We start from the raw sequence: 24795 nt of genomic DNA, 5'->3' as shown, positions 1-24795 counted from the left end.
ATCTAGCAAATAACTTTCTCCCACAATGAGATGTTGACACGATAAAACGTAAAAACACCGAACACCAAGGCACACCCTACCTCTGAAAAGCATACCAAAGCCAGTATTACAAGCAGATCTTAACAGCACAATTTAGGACAGAAGATAGCTAAAAATTACTTTCTTTAGCAACCATTAATGAATTCTGGCTTTCAAATTTTGTGGGAGTTGAGAATCCTCATCTCGCACTCCTGCAAGATCCCGGTCATGAGCACAAACTTGCATCTTTTAGGCACAGTAGCTTCCAGCACCCACAAAATCCTGCCTACTACGTTTAATCTTTAATTGAGGGGGGGGGGGGGGAAGAGAGAGAGAGAGAAAAACTCAATAATCTAGTATCCCATCCATAGTAACTGCCAAACCTTGAACCAGCTAAAAGCTTCCAAACCATAGTATTAAATACTGTAAATAAATAGATTTAACCACAGAATATTTCAGGTTGTCAGGGACTTCTGGAGGTCATATGGTTTAACTTCCCATTCATAGCACAGCCAGCTTCAATGTTTGCTGAGGTTAATACGCTCCATTCTTTCTTAAATGACAGCAAGAAAACCAGAAAAATCTCTTTCCACAGGAGAAAGAAACAGATGGGCTTGACAACGTAATATTACATATAAAATCCTTAAAAATTAGGTACATTACTGGGGAAAAAAAACCCTAAACAACCCAGTGAGTCCTCATTCAAGACAAACCACTACCTGTATTGCTACAACTCATCCCCACAACCTGTACAGATGAAACCAGTCGAGTTCCATGGAAAGTTACTTGGGGGCGGGGGGGGGAATCAATCAAGTATCTACGTGCTGCCTAATTCAAAAAGTACACAGAAGTACTGTCACTGGCTATTCAACTCAGCAGAAATCTTCAGTGTAGACATCAATACCTCTAGCATCCCTAGCACTCTTCTAGCATTTGAACACTCACTGGTAACTGGAAGAGCATGTTCCAGTACAAATATCTGGAATTTTCATAGGTAAAAAGTGCTTCTCCACAGTTAACTGCTTTATTCTTTCAGGTCACCTTCCTTAAGGGAGATACCAGGCTGAAAGCCTCAAGCTTAGCTTGCTTTGGCATTCTTTCTTCCAAACTGACACCGGTGTTGGAATGTGCACACACACAAAAACGCTACAGAAACACTCTGCTGAACTTCTTTCTCATTTTCGGGACACGGCTACAGAGTCATGCTAGAGCCACAAGTCCTCAGTTCTCCATACATCTTGACATGCTCAATGCACCTTAAAAAAACAGAGAAATCCTTTTCCCCTTTTCATTTCATTATTTTGAAAGAAAAGACTCCATGAGGTGAATTAAGAGGTATAAAAAACCCAGACTGGTAACCAACGAGTCTCCACTTCTAAAGGCATATTCATTTAGACTTTCCATAAAACTGTACTTACTTACATACACAATTTACAAACTTTAATTACGAAGTTTAGAATAAGCCACCTCATTTTTTTGCAGAGTTCGGCATCAGAGACAAGGCCTGCCGTAAGCCACGGCATCCACAGGCCAGGCCATCCAGTGGTTGCTTCTTTGTTCATGCTCTTCTCTAAACGACAGAACTGGTTTACCTCATTAAAGAGGAGCTGGAATAAGCTCAAGCTGTAAGAGTGAGGTGGTCCTCATTTTTAAAAACTAGCAATGCCATTTGGGAAAATGAGTAACAAGCAGTGAAGAAAAATAATGCCCTTAAAGCAACTGAAATACCAGTCTTGAAGACAAAATAGTGAAAAACTTGAGGCCAGTAAAAAGGAACATTGTTTTCTTTTGAAATTCACCACCAACTGGGGCAAGTAGCATGTTGCATTCCCCAGGCTTATGGGAGATTTGTTTCCTGTCGTGTCAGGAAAAAAAAAAAAAACATTATTGCTATGGTCCCTCTGGAGCACATAATTACTGATACATATAAACTACACTTTATCAAAATACTTGATAAATGTTGCCTTCAAAGCCAAAACTAAACAGTCTAGTTTAAGGAAAACTGTGAGTCTAATTCTGTTCTTATTATAGGAAGGACTGGCAGAAATGGAAACGCTGTACCGCACGCATGCTTGCCCCAGTCCCATAACTAATATCAAAAGAGAACGATGGAGCTTGACTAAATCATAATTCCTTTAGGTGAGTCATTGCCTTCTGGGGCAACACCCTTGCTCTGGCAGAGATGCGCCATTACATCCTCCCAATAAACCCAGTAAAATGACGTTGCTAGATTTACGTGTTTTACTGCAACCAGTCTTACTGCAATGCAAAATCCTGGGACTGGTATTTCAAGTGCAGTCATTGGCAGTCATGTAAGTACTTAATATAGCAAAAGAAATATGAGGCCTCTAGAGTAAAGGAAGGGAAGTTGTTTAAGTGAAGTACCTCCTACTGACCAACAAGTACCCAGATCAAATAACACCAAGATTAGACATTAGAACAGCTGCCACTTCTGGAGAAAAAGCTCAAGTCCTAACAAAAACGTAGCACGATATCCTGTCAGCTCTGCTGCCAATAAGGGAACATAAGGTATGGGGTGAATCGAGCAATTATTGGAGAAAAAGTAGGAAAGGACGCTGTGAGTAGAAGTGACTCCAGAAAAAAGCAAAAATCCCATTCTAATACTTTCCAAGATACAGTTACTACGTGCATACATTAGTTTAGAAAAATCAGTTTAGGGCTTGGCGACTGGTAACATGCTAGTGGAATCAGCAACCTTCCTTGCTTCCAGTGGTAAAGAAAACATGTTGAGGCAGGACTTGATCCAGTGATGACTATCAGAACTAAATCAACAGGGAGTTCTACTAACGTGATGGTGTAATAAGAAAAAAAGATTATTCTCTCAACAAAAGAAAGTAACTGTATAAGCATAACATTTGGTTTTATACTGGATGCCTTACTCTTCAACATTTTCCCCCTCACAGTTCATTAAGCATTGGCATTGTGTCTTGCATGTAAACCACTCAGAACATTAAATTTCTCTTTCCTTCATGTATCAGTAGGAATGAAGTAAATCCATATTAGCTGGTTCCTGAAGAAAATCTTTCATAGATAGGTCTCTAGTAACAGCCCATCGAGGAGTTTAACAGAGGAAAGCAAAAGACAGGTACTTAATTCCAAATATGCTTTGTTCAATTTTCTAAATAGTATTTGCATTTTCATTGTAGGAAATATCAAACTTCAGAGGCATTTACTAAGTATTAGTTCCAAAGCATTAGGTAAGGGAAACACATGAAAATCAGCTCGTGGACCTTTTACAATACAAGGTAATATAAGCCTTTGTTTTCAGTATGTTAGACTGAGTTAAGAAATACAAGCAGCACTCAGGCACACCTCGCATGACATCCTTCTCTTGGTCTGAAGAGTAACATGATAATAAACCGCCCTTGCCAATCTATTCTTGTAGCACCATAACATTTAATGACTTGCATGAGTTATTTTAATTTTGTTTCATAAATAGTTTCTACTCTTCTAAGTTTTACAGTGTAGACTGCACTTGAGACATGAAACTGCATCAGACTCCAGATCAAATACCTCCTGATTCAGCTCCACGTTGACCCTTCTGACAGGCACACATATGCCTCAGGCTACAATCCCATGGTTTCTCTCAACTGATTGAATCATAATGAAACCCTGGATCATTTATGACTGTGTTTCAAAAGTAACCATAGTGCACTTGAAGTAATAGCAGTATTCATTTTGGTGACCTTTAAGTGTCTGAAATGTTTTAAAACAGGCATGCCCTATTACCCCTGTGAAACATAGCGAAAAGTTCCAGACAGCCTAACTTAACCTTCCCATTGTACACATTACAGATTTCAAGAATAAAACCAAGTGAGAATTAAAACGAAGAAGCGTTTGGTCTTGCACCATTTTACCCTCAATAACCTTAATTCATATTAATTCATATGCAATAAATCTCTGCAGGTAAAGCTGAGTTCTGCTGCTGCAAAGCAGCAAAGAGTAGAGCTAGATGCCAGGAAACTGGTGACGGGAAATGGCCTTTGGTTTTTGAAGTCACTGACCAAAATCAAGACTTCACGTGCAGCGCTTATAATTTAATCCTTCTTAGTACCTCTAGAGCAACTATCATGTCCCTTACTTCTCCTATCCACTTGCACACCAAAGGAAACTCTCATAACTTGCAACATACTTCCAAAGTACTTGAAAGGACTTCTATAAGACAGTGAATGTAAACTGATCTTTAACCTCAGGATGAAAGTCTATTATGGAAAGCAATGAAAATTATTACATTATCATTGTTGTCTTTTTCCTGTTACACAGATGAGATGTGTGTGGTTCAGGTCATGACTTCAATCTGTTCCTACATTCGCCCTGTTTAAGGAGACAGCCTCAAATGTGAAAATAATGCTAAACACCCCTATTCTAATCTCCTGTTCACAAAAAAAGAGAAAGTTGTATTTATTCTACATTTTCTCCTAGTTGCAGTAATGAAAATTTACAAGCAAATTTGCCACTGCTCATTCTAACTGGGGCCAGGACTCTAGCAGCTCTGGACCATCTACTGAACTGAGCATTTGGCAAAACACTTTTCAGCACCTTTCAATGTACAGCCAACGGGGAAACTGCAAAAAAAATATTCATACATGAATTAACCAATTAAAAGCAAGTTCTTAAACAAGAAAAGCAATATCCATACAGCAGAAGTAATAAATTATGTGCAAGCACACCATGTTGTGCTGACATTCGCAGACTAGCTCTAGCAGAGAGGACAAAAAGCTATGTTAATGAAGCAAATGCAGTAAACCTGACTCTGACAAACTTAGAGCGTGCACAGTCTAACAGGGTTACTGAGCTTCCAGGAAAGGAGCTGCCTACAAACCATCAGGTCAGAATACCTACAGTAATAAGACACGTGCAGATACCACCTAACTATTCTCTGACTGCAGCCCACACAGCCATTCAATCCTCTGTCGAGTTTCACAAAAGCAGCCCACGGCTTCAACAGACGTCGCCACCCCGCAGAGGCCACCAGCGGCAATGCCTCCCCAGCCTCGCCGTGGCCACAAACCAAGCCAGAGGAACCAGAATACAGAGTTGTAGGGAGCTACGACGCTTGAACTGGTGCTAACAGAAGCAAAAGACCAAAGTTCTGAAGACTAACGTAAGAAAATGGCAAGCCAGTAACACCCACCCACAAATACCGTATTTTGAGAACGCTGTAATAGCTCTGTCATGTGAAAGCCATCCTAACAAGAAGCTGACTCACTGTGTTTTTTCCCCCCAATCTTAACTTGTCCCTCTGAACAGAGAAGTTGAAGCCTGCTTAAAAGGATGCATTTCAGAACTGGCAGAGCATACATGACCACCCTCAGAAACCATGTCTCCAGCTTTCTAGGTGATGACTAACCGTGGAGTCCTTTGCTGCAACTCGCTTAAAGCAGCAAAATAGTCTGTGGAAGGTCAGAAAAGCCTAATTTTGCTAAACATCTCCAGGTCGTTCTCAAATATCCTGGCTATGGAGAAGAGAAAAAACACTCTGATGGGAATTAATGCCTAATTGGATGAAGTGACTACATACTGAATTTTATAAATATTCCTTCTTTGATACAAAGAGTAATTTTAAGAAGCATCAGAAGCTATTTACAACAGCCCTGTTGATGTCAAGTCCTGGGCTGGACTTAAGTTTACAAGGCTACTATTGGTGTTAGTAAAATAAACTAACCATTTTCCAGTTCAGGATTGTGTTGAGCAGGGAGTAACAGTATAATCATTTTTAATATGTTGTCTCAAGACATGCAGTTTGAAACTAGAATATGTTTGACGGTGCTTTAAAAAACCCCTACATTCAGAAAAACTGACACACAGCAACATGCTTGAGCCTACCAAATAACTTAGTGGCAAATTAATCTCACAAATTGGGAGCCTCCTGATTTCTTAGGCTGAACACCAACCAAAAGAGCACGTCACCTTTCTAATAGCAGAGGAAACGAGTGAAATCGAGAGGCAGTAGTTACTCAGCTAATAGAGTAAACCAACTTACTTCCCAAGCAGACTTATGCTTAATCTGCATGTGTGGTATTTCTTCTGGAAACGTGTAATCCTTTGCCACAAACTACCTTCAATAGCTTAGTAATAAGATGACCTGATCTCAGAAGTTGGCAATAGATGTCTTCTCAAAAGAGAGACGCCACTAAAACCCAGAAGTAATTTTCACAAAGAGCACCCTCTCTTCTCCAGTCATGCTTACTTCCCCTAAGAGGGGAAACAAGACATCCGCAAAGTATAGTTTTAAATAACCAAATCCACACAGGGGAAAAAGAAACATAGCGGAGGGAGCCTTCTGACTTTGACATGTCTTCATTTGTTTTCTACTCTCACAATAATTTTTTTAAAAAATTTTATTCATGTTTTTTAAAATTAATCTTCTGCACTAGTTTAGACAGGAAAAAATCCTTGGACTCTCCAAATAAAACTGGTTTATTTGTACTTTAAAACATGCTACATATATTATTTACAACGAGAGCCAAAAAGAAAATATAAAATGACTTCAGCTTGATAAATGGTGTAAATGTCATCCAGCTATCTGCAGCACAAGCCTCTGACCTAATGCACGTCTTTCCCAAGCCAGAAGTGCACCCTAGAGACCAGCAAACACTTACTGTAATTATTTACTGTCTTCTAAAAAGACCTGCTGTGATCTATACGCAGTAAAACTACAATTATTGGATGTGGATAAAACCACAAAAACACAGTGTTACAAGCCCATGCTATTTTGTCATGGCAACACCATAACTCAAACTCATGTAACAATTGAATTGTCAGGATCCTGCTTTAATGTAAAATGATAATGGAGCTCTAAGTTACCAAACTGTGAGATCTTTCTAGAAGAAGAACAAACAGAAAAATACAGAGGACAGTAAGAAAATTTATGAACTGCTTGCTTTCCCAAACACGGCTTCTGATGACATCCATGAGATGAAAGACTCCGAACTTGATCAGGAGTCATGATTTGATACTTGGAGCTTACTAAGAATCGGGCTGGAAAGGACAGTTTACAAGTGACAGTTCTAGTAAGGCTTTCAGCAGCAAATTCTTGGCAAATCTACCCATGTGGAACAACCTCCCAGCTACAATAAACATCTCGGCTATAAACGCACCCCAAGGGAAGCAGACATTGGTAAAATCTAACACACGCTACAGTTGTCAAATTCAAACCAGGAGACGCTGACTGACCCGGGTCAACTCCTGACTGCGCGCAGAGGGTGCAATGGAATGACATCGCATCACGCAGTCAATCGACAAGTGAAGTACACCTTCACGTACATGACGAACAAGGTCAGCTTCCTAAGTAACCCAGTAACTAACTAGTTCCAAGCTACTATAATGAAACTATTTACACAACATCAAATATACACACTGCACAAACTGAAATCATACGGAGGCAGAGATCAAGAAAAGGGATGGCAAATAGTAATGTGTAAAGATAAAACTAAAAGCCAACATGATAACCAATTAAACAGAACACATACATTTTCCGTGCCTAGTAAATTTATCATTAAGATTACTTTTAAGTATGCACATCCACACAGTAATAAGCATTTCTCATCAGTATCTTCAAAGCGTATGAATTACAGGATAAACCATTACTTCTAGGCAGTTTTAATGTGGGTTTTATGCCTAGCTCAAGGAGAAAAATTGAGCAATGAAGGTATTAAAGTCAGCAGAAATGATAAAACTTTGCCTGCAAAGGTCTCCAGAAACATTTGGTACATCTTGTGTGTGTTTGTGTAGGCACATTTTCTTGTTTCTAATCTACCCTTACAAAATCAGTAACAACAAAGAAGGTCAAACAGATACTCAGTTTTTTACCAGTGCCTCTCCAGGTATCATATTTACATTCACTTATTTGACTGTTTTACACTGATATATACACCTTATTAGCTATTAATGTACATTTGCTGCATACTAAACTGGAAAACTTAGATTATCTAACACATAGCTGTGGTCATAAAAAGCAGATGAGATTGATATCAGTGTTTTAAGTTAATTATAAATTAAATGGAAGGTACATCTTTTTCTTATCTCAGGAAGAAAACATTTTAAGATTAAGTCAAATATAATCAGATAAAATGCTATTTAAATTTCATTACAAATGACAGCGGATCAGTGCAAGTTAACAAAGTTCCATAGATTAACCTCGTTCATCCTTCCAAGAGCAGCAGTTCTATATGAAGGCAGATGCCAGGTAATTCCTGAGAACCATTAACCTACCAGAGCAGCACGACGTAGCGGGTTGAGCGCAAGATTCCCCCGGCTCCTTTTAGCAGCTGGCTAAATAGCCCCCTTCCCCCATTTGATTCTTTTTTTCTTACTCATCTTCAAACACTGAAGTGATACATTTCCAATTTGTTTCAGTGAAGTATTACCTAATTCATGTTTGAATAGCACTTTAAACAGCAAAACGTAATTACTGATAGTCACTGACATCTCCCTGGGAAACATTAATTTACAATTAAGACATGCATACATCGATAAGAAACTGTAAGGCTTAGCAAAATCTTACATTTTCATGACTGAGGCTGCATGACCTTAAGTAACAGCATCCAAGCTTTGGTCATAATGTATTTACTGCAAAATGTTTTTCTCTCCATAAAATTCAGTTTGCTTCACTACACGAGTTACTTGGTACAACATATTGTACGCATATACAACAAAACAGTTTCCTATTTCTGTCTGAACATAAAGGAACACTTTTTTCCTGTGAGGGCAACTGAGCACTGGTACAGGTTGCTCAGGGAGGCTGTGGGACCACTCATCCTGGAGACACTCGAAAGCCAGCAGGCCAGCAGCAGCAGCCTGGGCTAAGTGACTGCGAGGGACGCACTCCTCCTGTCCAAACGAACTGAAGCGTGGCCCCAGAGGCCGCTCAGCAAGTAGACCTAACCAAAGTTAACCCCACTGTGTGAGGTTACCAGCGAGGGCTCAGCACCAAACACAAAAAAGCCATGGTTTGGCTGGGGACTGGGCTGATAAGCAGCTGCAACTTCATTAACACAGTAGAAAAATCTGGCTACAAATCAATCACTTCACACTATAAATATCTGCAGCCATCAGTGCCCATTGAGCTCTCCCTCCATAGCAGCTGGGTGTGCGGCAGCGACCTCCCGTTGAGAAGGGACATCTCTCAAGGTTACCCCTGGAAGCCGAGAGATCCCTGACCTGACATCAGACATCGATGGGTCGGTAAGCGACATTTTTTGCATGAACGTAACACTGAAGATACGTATGGTAAGCTTACATGATAATCTTTGTATCCCATAGTAACTCTAAATGTAGTATAGTAGGTTACTGACCACAAATCCATCTGTACTTATTAAATATTTTACATATGTAAACTTACTGTTTAGAACTCAACTAACTACTCAGATTAGAGTGATCTCTGACCCTTCTGTGACAGACACCTTGCTTCAGCAGGCATCTGCTTGGACACGACAACTTCCAGAGGTGCCTTCTAACCTCAACCATTTTGTGATTCTGTTAGATTTACTATTGCCCCGCTCTAAGGCTACTCACAGAATTCATATTGTACGCTACAAGTACTTACCCGCCATTTCCACCCATCTATCATAATCACCTTTCAAAATATTCCACCATACAAGAAATAAAGTAGTCCCACTAATCCAGCTTTACTGGCAAATCTCACTGTGCTACAAATACTTACACCATGTTCACAACAAGCAGCATGACAATAGCTATTCCTGATACTAAAAGGTTGTCCCATTTTATTAAAACAAATCAGTTGTCTAAAGTATCTCCATTCTGTTGATCTTGCTGCTTTAGTCTCCTTTGGAAATAATTATGGATGAATATGATAAAACACTGGGACACCCATAACTACACAGTTTAAAAACTTTGAGATTTAAAAGGTATTATGCATGCACATCCATGAACCAGTTTTCTCTCGGAGTTCAGGGTCCCAGGGCTCTGCTCTCACACTACAGCTTTAGTCTGAATTCTAGATTCTGACACTACTCCGAAAAAGTAAACTACTTCATTTCAGTCAAATGGATACTTCCACTAATCTGATAACTTTTGGTATCAGATTTCAGTATCTTTAAGTTTCCAGAGCCTGGTTTGTTTTGTCAAGTGACAACTAAGTCCATTAAAAGTGAAACACAGAATCACAACATCATTTAGGTTGGAAAAGACCCTGAAGATCAAGCCCAACCATTAACCTAGCACTGCCAAGTCCACCACTAAACCACGTCCCTAAGTGCCACTTCTACATGTCTTTTAAACACCTCCAGGGACAGCGACTCAACCAACTTCCCTGGGCATCCTGTTCCAATGCCTGACAGCCCTTTTGGTTAAGAAGTTCTTCCTAATATCCAGTCTAAACCTCCCCTGGCACAACTTGAGGCCGTTTCCTTTTATCGTATCACTTGCTACTTGGCAGAAAAGACCAACACCCACCTCCCTACAACCTCCTTCCAGGTAGCTGTAGAGCACGATAGGTCTCCCCTCAGCCTCCTCTTCTTCAGACTGAACAACCCCAGTTCCCTCAGCCGCTCCTCGTAAGACTTGTGCTCTAGACCCAACAAATGTTCCATGGCTATAAATTTGGTGGAAGTATTAATTCTCACTGCAAGTCTTGAGTTTAGAGCACTTCTAAGAGGTTTTTTTGTCCACACGAAGGAACTTTACCTTGACTTCTTAGCAGCTGACATTAGGTATGGAAGCTACAACAAAACAAATATATTCTTACATGTTGTCGTGTTGGTGGCGGGTGTCCCCTTTTGTTTTTTTTTTTTTTAAAGATATTTAAGTATCTCATGGACCACTATCATACTTGGCCTCTAGTGAAAAGGAGATACACTACGATCATTTCATATACCATCTGTGCACACAAAGGAAGCTCATGATTCCAGCACACACAAAGCTTTGTTTACAAACTTGGCTGATAAATTTCACAAGTTGTTTTGCATATTAGAAAATAAATATCTTCGAATCAAAGCCTGGGTTTATAGCTGTTAAATTACATGTTTTGGTTTGTTATGCTTTTTCTGTGCATTTAATCACCTGTATTAAGATTAATATTACTTTTAATGCCTAGATATTAGTAAATAATACCTGAACCTGTACTAAAAAAATATATATTTGTTTCCATTTCTCAATTTAGTAAAAGTGCCTTTTCCTTGATTCAGTTTTCTCACTAAAAGTGCCTGTAGCTTGCATTATTAGCTACTTAATTATTTATCCCAGATAAAACATTTAAGAAGCTTTAAAATCTAGAAAATCAAGGCAACAGAGCAATGGCAAACATTTCCACGAGAGAACGCAGCCATGGGTTCATTCGCCATCCAATTTAAACTTAAAACTCTTATCTAAACTAAAGCAAACAACAGCCACGAGTCTCAAAGCCACTCTTTCTAGAACAAAAGGCTCAAAACCTTACGAGAAACTCGTTTTGTGGAACGTTTCACATTCCATCTAAGGTTTATTCCCTTATATATATTCCTGCTTCTAATATCAACCAGATGTGACAATGAAGTCTAAGCAGCACTGTAAAAGACGCACAGATACCCTGTAGCTCGGCATTTCAGGAGAGGGTTGGAGAAAAAAGGCAAAGGTACTTGGAGCTAAGTGATCAGCTGAGCAAGTTAGTTATAATCTGAGAAGCATTCTAAATCAAATTTTATTAGTTATTGGAAAGACCGCATTTCAGTGCCCTGACCATAAGCACGCTAGGGTGGCTAACTCGGAACCAGCAGGGACAACAGCGCAGCTGTCCCCAGCTACGCACACAGTGTGCTCAGGGGACAAGAGGAGCCCCCAGGCCGCCGCACAGGTTTGGTCCCTAACTTACCAAGCGCATCACTGACAGCACACTTTGTGTTCTGCATTTCGCCTTCCAGCAGCAGCGAGACTGAAGAGACTACATCTTAAACTACATTTAAAAGCTTCTTCCTTTAGTAAACTCACAGGCGGATTTCAGCCCAGCTGACAGAACACTGACAAAAGTCTTCACATTTGTTTTGCAACCTTTAGAACTCCCTCCTCCCAAAACATTAACAGGTCTTCCCTGAAACCCTCGGGCACACAGAATTCCTGCATGTTTAAGCAGGTCAGTCACGCCATCTCCACCAAATTCTATTAATGCTAATAAATATGTCCAACTTTCACACTATTATCAAGTTCTCAATCTTAAAATGTCACTTGTGGGTTTAGTTCTTAGATTTTGAAAAAACTGACTCTGGACCTTCGTTAACTAAGTTGTAGACTGTTAAGGTTCACTGCATGCCTGCCAAAGAGAGCAGCTGTAACAATTACTGCCGATGTCGTCTGTATTTGTTACGTGGACAAAACTACGAGCTCTTCATTTTCAATGAATAAAATCAAATTTTCCTTTTTGAGTATACTACATGGCAATATTTAATTCTTAAAATTTTGCATCATTTGAGCTGTACCAAGCTCAACAATTAAAATACTCAGTTTTGGACTTGGTAGTTTGTCAGGATTATAACTATTAAAAAAGAATAAAATAATTGACTCGTAGCTTAACAGCCCATAGCCAACAGTTTGACAGTATAATATACCTATACTATGGAAAATAAAAATTAAGATCAGTCTTATCTACACTTCTGAATGTTCATTTTAATTCGCTCATCATAAATCCCACAGAATTTGCATCATCCACGTATCAGTCCCTCCTAGCAATTTTTGCTTCACTTTTTTTATTCCCTTTCGTCACTTCCTCAGCTGCACTTTCTTCTCAAAAGGCTAGGTCTGAGCAGCTGCAGGAGAGGAATGCAAGTATCATGCGTCTTCATTGAAGCATTTCACCCAAAAAGCCAGTTATGAACAAAGTACAGTGGCACTGTTGGATTTAAGACAAGTCATAACAGAACCGAGAACGAACAACTCTGAAATGCACTATCAGCAGGACCAAGGCAGTAACATGAAAAAACAGGAAGTAACACATAAATTTATTTTTCCTCTAAGTATAAAAATATGTGTGTGTTTACAAATTCTAGTAGGTAGCAAATTTCTCTTTCTTACCCCATCACTGAAAAACATACAACCAAACTGCACTTGGAACCATAACTGTTCACTTAGCTTTTTTTTCCCCCACTTAAAATATTCACTATGTTTGTATAATACTTGGACTTTCAAAAGAAAAAGTAAGTTTCTACCAACAAGCAGCACTGAAGTTATCTAAAGCATGACTAAACAGTAAGCAAGACTTTGAATGAATGTCAGTGAATACAGGCCAATATCTGATCTAGTTGAAGACGTCCCTGCTCACTGCAGGGGGATCCAACCCAAGCTATTCTATGATTCTATCATTTCTACAGCATCCGTTGAGAGGCATTACAGAATACAGCATTCATATTAATCATTCCGGTTTACGTAATTTTATTACAATTTTTATATTCTAAAACAAAATTATTATCCTTGCTCTTAAGGACTACAATGTATCACAATTACACGATCTACTAAAAATACACCCTCTGGTATTGAAAAGCCTCAATTACTTTCACTCAGTTTCTTTGAGCAAGGTTCCTTAAGACAGATGCACACGTTATCAACATACACAACCTTCCCTCGAAACCACAAATTACCCAAAGTTCCCTTCAGCCTAAGGATAGCCATGTAGAATGTGACCACTCACAGAGGAAGTTTCAACGTGTTAAATTGGAATTTGTATTAGTTGATCCATGCAAACTCTATAAAAATTTTTTTATCTCAAACACATCATCGTTTCTGTAGACAACCAACCTACATGAAGCGACTCTTCTATGAAATAAATACTACTGGCATTCTGGAGACCAGATAAAGGTATCTGCAAGTAAGTACTACCTCACGCTTTATACTTACGAGGAGTTTCAAAACTCAGAATTTCAAAAACTTGCAGAGAACATTAGGAAATACAACCAAATCATTCAGCCCTAGCAATCCACTGAGCAAGTATTTTCTCATGCATTCAAAAAGTGCGAGAAAGCTTGTAAAAACAAATGCAACAAAGATTTTTCAAGCAGATTTTGAGGTTAAAGACAGCTATAGTGTGTAATTTTGTTTAATTTATTTTTAAATCTCCAGAACAATGTAATTCACTTACTTGTACAGTTTTTCAGGAGCAAGTTCGGACAAAACCAAAGGTCATTATAGAAATTCTCCAAAACTGTATCACTCACTGCACAACAACTCGCTGTTCAGTTTGTCTGCTTTTAAAACATCAAGAGCCTATTTTTTTTAAACTGTCAGCTGATTCCAAAGCTAATCTTCACCATCACCACATGTTTCATATTTCCATATGAAGAAAAAATTTACTGCACTGCCTAAGTGGTTGGTTTGGTTGCATACAGGGGTATTAAAACAATTATAAAACCCCACATGGATGTAGCAAGTTTTCAGCAATCCTGTAGTAACTTTATCATTTCACTAGCCAAATCATAAATCTTACTAACTGGTCTTCCATACACAAACTCAAGCATTAAAAAACTCCACGTTTACCATATAGCACATCTTTCAAAAAGACAGACTGGATCATGACCACTGGTTTAATTTTGGCAGGATCCAAAAAGCTATTTCAAACAGCTTTTGACCACTCCTTTAAAAAGACAGACGAGTGTTCTTGATAGTACCTGTGCAGGCACCTGTTAATCCATTTTATTGCTAATAACTTTTTTTTTAAAAATGTATTTTTATAAATCGTCCAGTCATTGTGCTAACACCACTCTCTCCCTTCCCCCACCAAAAAAATTATGCCAAGCTCACATTAGTCTTCTCTTGCTGTTCAAAGTTGATCCCATCTAAACGTCTTGTAACACAGTTTTTGTATTTCAGGGAGATGAAAAATTCTTTGCCTCCCTCTATTTCCTCATCTTCCTGACTGACGAGGCAGCAGCCGTAACTTTGCTGGTCTGCCTGGCAATGCCTTGACTCAATTAAAAAGATCATTTTTAAAACTGAAAAAGTTTTAAGAATGTTTTAAATGAGTACGCAATCTCTCCTTGTGGCTATCTAGACTACACTGAATATGAGAGGTTGACACTTTCCATGGTTTCTACAGCTCCACATAGAGTTGAAAACAATTCACCTTGGAGTCATCATGGTGAATATAGGACGAACAGAAAAATTCTGTGGTTTCTCTTCCCTCTGATATTTAGGCTCTACTGAATTACAACTACACACATGCAAACATAACACATCATCTTAAGAACCCTTAGTATCTAGCAGGTCTAATATCACAAAAATTAAACCTCTCACCACAGTCAAAACACCAACGTGCAAACCTGTATAACAAGGAACATAGAATAGAAACATAAATCAGGTTATACTTACAATCTAGTTAGCTTCTGTGTGTTCTGAAAAAGCAGCTCCGGAAGAACTTGCAATTTATTCTTGTTCAGACGCCTAAACGGTTACAATTAGAATAAAAACAGTTAGATTACCTTCCAATTTAAGCAGCTTATTCTATTATGCATAAACACATGAAGATCCCATTGTATTAAACCTCAAACTATGAACTCAGCATGGAATGCATAATGTACGTTATTCATACACAAGCCAAACAGATCACATGCCATCTGCAGACCACCTGCCTACGTTCTGCAGGTAGGGAGTCAAGTGACAGTCACAAGAAAGTCTGAATGTTTTAATATGGATGAATACACATTTTCTTTCATTTTCCTCTGCATGCCTACTAACAGCGAGTCACACGGCCCCCATGGCCACCTTTCACTGCCCTGAGGAATAGTTCCCAGGTGGTATCTGGATTTTCTCCTAAAAACGTAGGCACAGTAAATGATGTAACTTGACCAACTGAGATTATTTCCAGATTAGCTATTATTTCTAAAGTATACACACTAGGATTTTTTTTTGTTTGTTTCATTTTCTTAAAACTTCACTTTGAAAATAGGAGCACTGTTGTAGAGCATATGAACACACAGGTCACCAGAGAACTATATGGCAATTTCAAATAAAATCTTAACCTTTAAGATTGTTCCAAAAACATTTTAGGAAACTGTTAGTCCATTCTACTCACTCACTGTGAGAAGTTTTACACTGATGGCCACAACTTGTCAATTTTAAGAAGTCAACTGTTACAAGTAACTCCAGCCTCGTATATGTAAAAAGCATATGCCTCCTCTCCTTCCTAAAATGCATGACTGTCCTGCAGAATCTAAAAGCAGATCTACGTATAAGAAACAATCCTTTCTACAATCCTTCTTTTGCCGCCTAACTGACAATAAAAACTGTCACTTGCTTTCACAGTCCTAATGAATGTTACTTACACAATGTAGTTGACCTAAATTAATTACATACAAATCCACTGTTCTAAATAGGACGCTGACTTCTCATATATGCTCATATATAAGCCTGCATTCATGCCTCCTTTGATCCCCATTTACCTTAAAAGTTAACTTTAGTAACAGATCTATTTTTGCTAGAGTTTTGATCTCAGAAGACACCTGAACTTTTAGAAACCTACTGACACTTCGCACCCAGTATCTGGTTTCCAGTTTTCTTGCACACTGAGTAATCTCACTAACAGAATTAAAGAATTGTTTTAAATTGAAAAGCCTTCCTCCAATCAAACTAATGGTGTGGGGTTTTCATATGGCAGAGCTTTCATATGGCTACCATATGAACACATCTTGCAAGATCAAGGGATGATGGGAGAATATTTACCTCTCTTTCTGACACCTAGAACAGATCAAAGGCTGCATTTGCAAGCTTGCTTACAGAGCCGAAGCATTATGCATTACGCATGCCGCACGCTAACTTAGGCAGATACAAAAATTGGTTATTTCACAGCGTTTTTACTGACCATCCAACTACATTTCTGAGATAAACTAATAAACCAGTAAATAAAACACTAAACAAGAACACAAGAGATACCAAGCACTAGTTTGCATTTAGGAAACTACACAGGAAGATACTAAACTGGATTCCTTTACCATGTGAAATTTCACACTTCTATAGCAAATTAAACTTAATCGTGTTTATTTTAAGGTTGATAGTAATGTGTTACTTAATCCTCATCAAATTAGTTAAGCATGTTTGTATTCTAGAATAGTTGATGTAGTTAGCAGGATGAAATACAATTAAAAAAATTACTTATGATAATACACGTCTTGGGACTCTTCAGTTCCACCCTCCCTCATTAAGACTACCACTAGTTCTTCAAAGATACTAAATACGTTGAACTTATTTATCAACGAGAACAAAAAAGACTGCCAGTGAAATGCATTAATTCCATGTAGTCGTCTGATGTTTATCACTGTGTCTGATCATTGCAGGTACATTGTGAGAACTGAAATTATCCACTGTCAACCCAAAGTCATCTGACTTACCGCAAAGCAATGTCAAAGGAAGATGTTTTAAGACTATTCCTACCTCTGCTTGCAAGGTTTTCACAAATGCCGAGTTGATGCTTACTGTTTTAAGCCACAGAAACTAAGCAAAATCAGATTAAGTTTCTACAAGAGGAGGTTCCACACCAACAAGTAGACAAGAAAATGTATGTAGAAACAAGAAACTATATTTTCAAGGTTAGCAAGTTTGCAACCTGAGAAGTCAAACATTTACAATGTGCAGTGACACAAACAACTTCTCGGAAGGGAGAAAAAGCTAACATCAAAATTTTTTCCCTAACTAATTATCAAACTAATCCAGAAGATCAAATATGTTAAGTGGTTGCCTACTGCTTGTATGGGCCAATCCTGTGACGGATAAAGGACCAAGTTCTCAGTTGCCTTTTAAATTGTCCTAAGCACTTTAAGATTTCATCCTTGATGAAATTGATTTTCTTTCAAAAACCGTAAGAAGTCCACACAAGGACACTTGAAAAGTTCACTTTGTGACCTACTGCTCACTAGCACTAAGCATTTCGTATTCATCTAAATTTATTTAACATTTTTAACAATACAATGTTATAAATGAAGTTTTGGTCTTTTTCATACTGCAGCAGTAAGCAAGCCAAATCCATCTATCCAGACGAGCAACTTAATGGCATTCTTCCTTTTCCTTAACTCATGTAAGCTTGATTTTTCAAAATAACCCATCAACTGAGGTTAGTGCTCCTGCACTGTACTGCACATGATACTGGCCCTAAAATACTGTAAGTGCACAGTACTCCTGCCACAAACAGAGCTTGCAGCTAGTAAGCCAAGGCTCCATTAGTAATTAATAACTCAGCCAATCTGAGGTAACAACAAACATCTGAAGAGTCCATGGCTAACTGATATCTTGGTTCAAGGTATGGAACTCTCCAAACATCACTTCCATCACTGCCTAAGATCTACTTCAGGCTGGAATATCTGCCAAAAGTAACTTTACTTGTCATTCGATTCTCAAGGGAACTCCGGGAATGAATAGGGTTTTGCTTCTCTTTAACATCACCAACTGTATTTATATTTTTTTTATATACATATATATATAATCTAACTACTCCTGCAATAAGACTAGATCACCTCATATAAACTTAGGGGTACTTAATGTAGGATACATTTAGCATGCTTACATTTATAATGCACCAGAACGCCTAGGAAAAATCCCAATTACACTTCTTATCTGTGTTCCTGGGCTTGAGAGAAAGGCCATTAAGAAAGTTCTCAGTACAGCAGTATCGAAGGACCAGACAGGATGTTTTTAAATCCTATCAAAGAGACATACAAGTGTTTAGAAATTATTCAATGAAAAGAGCAAATGTTCTGAATGGTCATTTAGAACCACTGTTTCCTCCAGTTTGACAGAGAAGTGCCAAACACAAGTGAAATGTAGTGGAATAGTTCCTAACACGGCATTCAAAAAGAACTTCGCTTTATGCTCATCTATCAGTAAGCTCTAGGACAAGTAAGGAAACTTCAAGTGCAAGGTGAAGCAAACATTAGGAACGCCAGCACAGGGCCGGGCAAGCTCTAATGCAGCTGTCCCTAAGGGGAACGTCAAAGCACAGGCTGAGCACACGTTAAAGAACCCGCTGTGCGGCAGCCCCTTCGCACACAAAACGACCCAAAGGGCAGTATAGAAATTCCCTATGCTTGCCTAAGCCTGTTACCTACGAGAGCCTTTCACCATCGTGTTACTACTTAAATCTTGTCCTGTCAGGTGTTTAATTCTAACTACAACAGTATTTCTGATAAATACCTTGGAAAAGGCAAAGCCATATATTACAATAAAATTGAAATGGTCTGCAGAAAGGCCATGAACAGAATGAGTCAAAATCTCGTATAATGATTTTGTGGGCATCGTTCTTGTGACTGCACTGTATTGAGAAATATAGATACTCCTGATTTTAAATTAGTGATTTATTTAAAAATAACATCAAGATATAAGATCTGGAAATTGGACTGAAAAGCAAAGCCATTGTTGCAACTGCAACTAACTACCTACATCATACAGGAATGATATGTCAGTTTTGTGAATCTGAGGAGCAGACCAGAATTAGAGAAAATATCATTTACAATTTCTCATTAGCAAGATCAGTCAAATTTTGATTGTCACTCCACATCCTTTGCATTGTCCAAACTGGGAGCAGCATCTGGGCCTCAGAGCACACAAACTAAAATCTTTGGTCTGTCCTCTTCTCTTATGTTAGAAACACACCCACCGTGCAGTCAGCACATGTTCATGCACAACTGTGCACGCACACAGCACTGATCATCACCACATCAACATTGAGGTACACCGAGAGGAAGGAATCTGGGGCGCAGAGCCAGACAAGATCTGGTCCGGGTTATTTGACCTGGGACTGCTGGATGAGAATGCAGCTGTTCAGTCTCTGAAGCATTTTGAACTGGATGTTTTACAGCTAATAAGACCTGCAAAGTATTCCAGGAATTCAATGATGCATAATCATCTAATGCCACAGAACACATTAGCCCCGGTGCTGGATCAGAAGCAACTCTGGATGTGCACAGCATGGAGTCCAGACTAATAAAACCTTCTGGAAACTGAAGAACTGTGCAGAGAGGCTCTCCAGGAGACCTATCAGCTCTGGCAATACCTGCATTGAGTCAAAGTTAATACATCTGATTAGACACATGCTGACTGTACAGTCAACAACTTCCATATATTGCAACTCTCTTCATTGTCCAGATTGCTTTAATCACTACTGTGTACAGGAAATAAAACTTCACACGTTCTGTTTTGTTAGTCTGCTCCTCATGTCCCCATAAGTGACCCATAAGAGCCGACCAACCACCAACTACACATAATAGTTCTTAACGTGTAAGCAACGGGTCTCCCGGAGTCCGTATGTCACCCTCCAAAGCATCCATGTAAGACCACCACACCAGGACAATGTCCTCTCGCTAGGCTCAAATGTATATTCACCCATGGTTCTGTTGGAAGACGTTTAGGAAGTTGTAAATGGTAAAGGCTAAAACCTGTATTTCTGTATAAAGGAATTCACTACAGAGGTGAAGTACTGTTTCTTCTAAAACGACTATAAATCACTGGCACACTTTCTGTAACCAAGATTGCTTAGTAAGAAAGGAAAAATTCAGTCCAAGGTATAAGCTTATCTAGAGTTTAATTATGTTTGGGAACAATATGGTTTCATCCTCTTTAAAACCCCACATATAAAACCACACATATTTTTCATTAACACTTTCAATCACTTTATGCAGGAATACAGCGTTGAAACTTCAGTGTATACTGGGGTACTGCAGGAGTACTTCTATAAAATGTGTAATGTTATATATAATGTGGTTTTTTATATATATATGATGTTCGTAACATCATATATGTGTATTATAGCTTTACCAACCCATAATAGTTTTGAATGACAGCTTTCTATAATAAGACTTCATACCTACTAGATGTGCCCATGAGTTTTTAATAAAAGAAGAGTAACTCCTTCCTTCAACACTGCAGAGAACAAGACATGTCAGCATTAGTTTGTAAGATGCATACCTCAGGTTACTTGTTGACTATGCTTCGGGATATTGCATGACATTATTTTCAAGGCAGATACAAATTAAGATAGGCATGAAACAGAACAAATACAATGATAGGTTACCTCCAAGAAGAAAACTAAATATATTTTTAAAAGAAACTGGTGAGCTATGCACTGAGGAAAACTCACCTGCTGTTAACAGTCTGGATAAATGGGCTACTTTTCTGAAACACTACTAAACTACTTAATGGACAGGAAAAAAAAAACCAAACACAAGTAGCTTGGAGAGAAAAAGCTGCCAAAAAGATCAAGAAATCCAAAAACAAATAAAAATATTTTTTAAAAGTTAAGAACCAAGAGACTTGCCTATTCTACCCCAAAGACAGCCAGAGTCTTCCACAGCATCGTTAGGGACTGTATGTTGCAGCTGAAATCACTCAAGATTTTTTACAGGTGCTGGCTGGCAAGTTGGACTCAGGCACATAAAACCAACTATTTTTAATCCTTTCTCTACCTTCTAACCTCTTAAGTCTGCTTCACAGGAGCAATCTGAATTTGTTACTCGGCTAATATTTATCTGCCGAAGACTGTATTACAAGTATCACTGCCGTTGCACCTGGAAAAAATAAGGTCACCAGAGGGAAAGAAGGATTTCTGTGAGGGCCCAAACTGTTCGGCATACTCACAGGTGACCTGAAAACTTGGATGTGTAGGGGATGACAAAATTTGTTGGTGATATGAAGTGAAAGCTCATTACAAACTCCAGAAAGAACTAACGGTATTTAGTGCCCAAACGGCAAAATGACATACATAATTCATTTAAAGTTTAACAGATTTTAAGTTCACACATACAACAGCAGTCTCCAACCCCAAAAAACACTTCTCAGGAAGTAGACCCATGAAAACATCAACTCACTGCTCTGTGGCAATTCATAAAGCAAGTGCTACAAATTATTAGAAGAATAATGGATAACATTATTATTTCTATAGGTAAATCCATGGTGTCTCCCCATGGCAAAGACTGAAAACATTTGGAATTTCCACCTCAAAAAGGATCCCATAAGGTTCCAAGAAAGATAGCAAGGATGATCAGAGCTACACAGCAGCTTCCATATCGGGACAACTCAGTAGACAGACACTCCCCCACAAGGAAAACCGCTGAGGGAGAATATGCTAAAGGTCTGTACAATTAAGAAGCAAGGGAAGGTAATAAGAAACAGTTCTTGTCATCTTTTGCAACATAAGAGAAAACCTGGAAGTATCAAATGTTGTTTATGGTAGCTTCAAAAAACAAATGGAGTTAATTTTCACACACAAACATGCAGTTAAACTGTGTAACAACTGATTGTGTATCATTAGTTGCTAGCTTATGTGGGCAGATAAGACAAACAATTAAGAAAAAAACATTAATTAATATTAATTACAAAAGCTCAATTGATTGAGTTCAAGTGATTGCTACTACAAAATAATTTATAAATTTGCCTTTTCTTCATTTGCTCTTCCTCAGAGAGTTTGAACTGGAGACATGACACTGACTTACTCACACTTTGGGTCTGAGCTAGTACGGGCACTATCTTCTGGCTCTTGGCACATTTTTTTTTCTGTTCAGTTTCATCAGAAAAGAATTTAAACTCAATACTAGAAATTTTAATTTACACTAAACAATAAAAATGTAGATTTTAAGCTTCTATTTACAGCACTTCCGCAAGGCCTCTTTAGACTATGAAGTTTGCCTGCTGCACAAGTCTAGTATGTTCCCAATGTAAGGCTTAAAAAGCTACTTGAACACCAAGGAGCAGAGAGAGTCATAATTACAGTTGCAGTCAAGAGATAGGTATACGTGTACGTAAGCATATATATGCATATCCACAGATCTATGTATCTCTACAAACATTACTTCCCTCTCATTTTATTTCAGCCAAAGCCCTTGTGTCCCAACTCGAACACCCTCAATGTGCCTCCAAGCAAGCTCTTTTGCTCCTCCTAGTTATATTGCACGCTGACTTCTGTTCTCATAGAAATACATAAATGTCTGCACTTCGCAGCTTTATCGTGTCAATAACTGCATTTTCTTACTTTAGGATTCAGATACTCATAGATATTGCAGATCTATAGAATTTGTGACCTTTGAAAGTCACAAGAAGTATACATGCAACATTGTCCTCCAGTGTATTACTGTTTTCTTTAGAGCAGCCACGGACAGCACCAAACACACTGTTTCAACACAGGACAAGCACTCCCTCTCACCTCCCAAAAATATTTTGCTCATAAACCTAAGAAGTGCCAGTTTCTCCCTCAGCCTACTGCCCATTTGGGGGTTCCTATATCCTGAAGGCAAAGGTATAGAGGATAACAACTTCAATGTCAATCATGGACTATCAAGGGCCCTTAAAAAAACAATGGAGAAGTTATTAACTGTGAAATTCCTACCTTCCTGGCTCCAAGCAGGCTAATAATATTTCTTCCTCTGTCTGAAGCTGGGATAGGAGAGAAACTTAACTATTAGGATTCCCCTGACTATTAAAAAAACAGAGTAAGAAACAACCACTGGATCTTGGAAAGAGACAGTGCTGCCAGGCTTGAGGTACATCAAAGACATTTATCGGAACCATTCTATAAAATAAATGGAGGAAGAGACCTACAGTTTACAATGGTTATTTTTACCCTTATTATATTTCTGTTTTATTCCTTTTCTTGGTTTCTGGATGAGGGAAGAATCTCAATTTTGATGGGAAAAATTTCAAGTTGTTTTCAAGCCAGAGGTCATGTTTTCCTGGACAGGAAACTTTCTTTAGGAGCACCTACTCAAGCTGCTTCCCTCATGTTTGCACACTGGAAGGGGCCATATCCAGTTCGGGTGTTGTCTCAGAGTTCCACTCACAAGAAAAACAAACAGGAGCTAAAATCTAATCTGCATGAAAGGCATAATCAGTATAGATGGAGAAGAACAAGATGCATATGGAAGCACTACTACAACACAGCAAGAAGGCAGCCAGCAACTTTCCAGGTCTTTACCCTTTCCACCATAGAAGACAGCTTGCACTATGGTAAAATGACGGGTCTTTTTATTTGCCCCTTCAGCCACATGTATTAAAGCCTTCAACTTGCTCTACTTGCAGCTATTTTAACCTTTTTTCAAGAAGAATCTAACCAGATACTCTGCTGCTGCGAATTATGAAGAAAGCAATTTCAACAACCATGCAGCATAGTGCTCCTTACATGCAGAACATCCCTTCCTTCTCAAGGCTTTTATCACCATCAGAAGACCTCAGAAAGTGCAGAAGAATTTCAGGGTTCAGAATCAAATTAACAGGAAAAAGAAGATTTTAAATCTTAAACCCCTACGCATCCCTTATACAATGGGGAAATTTGGAAATTGTTTAACACAATCACATTCCTTCCTGATATTTTTCAGCTCATGCATCAGTATTTCTCTGAGTGAATATAATTTCTTATCATCTGCAACATAGCACAGGTTGGTTTAAGGTATTATTTTTATAGTGACTTCTCTGGTTTATGTACACACAAGGTGTACAAACATATGCTTAGTGTAGCCGTTGTGACAGGCTAGCAGCATTAACAGATCATATCAAATAAAACTGTATCCAGTATTTTGAGAAGGAGCAATTTCAGCTTCACACTTTGTTCTGGCAGCTGCAGAACAGTTTTACTCTGAGTATAGAAGGAACTCAAGGAAAACCCAAAACTTTACAGAAAAGTTACAGTGAGGGGATGCCCACTAACTACATGAGAGATTTCCTCCATGCTCTCTTCAAAGCCCCCGGGAGGCACCCACCTCCTTCCCATGAAGTATGTAATGAATAGAAAAGCCATGCAAGTGTTATTTATTCAAACTTGGGAAACTGTGCAATTTTCCAAGGCAATTTCATTTCTCATCATGCTAC

General features: G+C 38.7%; 1 protein-coding gene across 1 annotated transcript in view; it reads right to left on the bottom strand.

Moving 5' to 3' along the window:
- The window catches only part of SLIT3 (slit guidance ligand 3), a gene marked incomplete at its 5' end in the record, with an annotated part of 526167 nt that overhangs the window by 456949 nt on the left and 44423 nt on the right, over positions 1–24795 (bottom strand). The window contains one exon of the mRNA XM_082006257.1: positions 15328–15399. Coding sequence (XP_081862383.1) covers positions 15328–15399 — 72 coding nt within the window. The remainder of the gene's footprint in view (positions 1–15327; positions 15400–24795) is intronic.

This window comes from Phaethon aethereus (genome assembly GCF_964289735.1).
Source record: "Phaethon aethereus genome assembly, chromosome: 14".
NCBI classification, from domain to species: Eukaryota; Metazoa; Chordata; class Aves; order Phaethontiformes; family Phaethontidae; genus Phaethon; species Phaethon aethereus.
The sequence above is the reverse complement of the archived record's forward strand: the minus strand, read 5'-3'. Positions and strand labels throughout refer to the sequence as shown.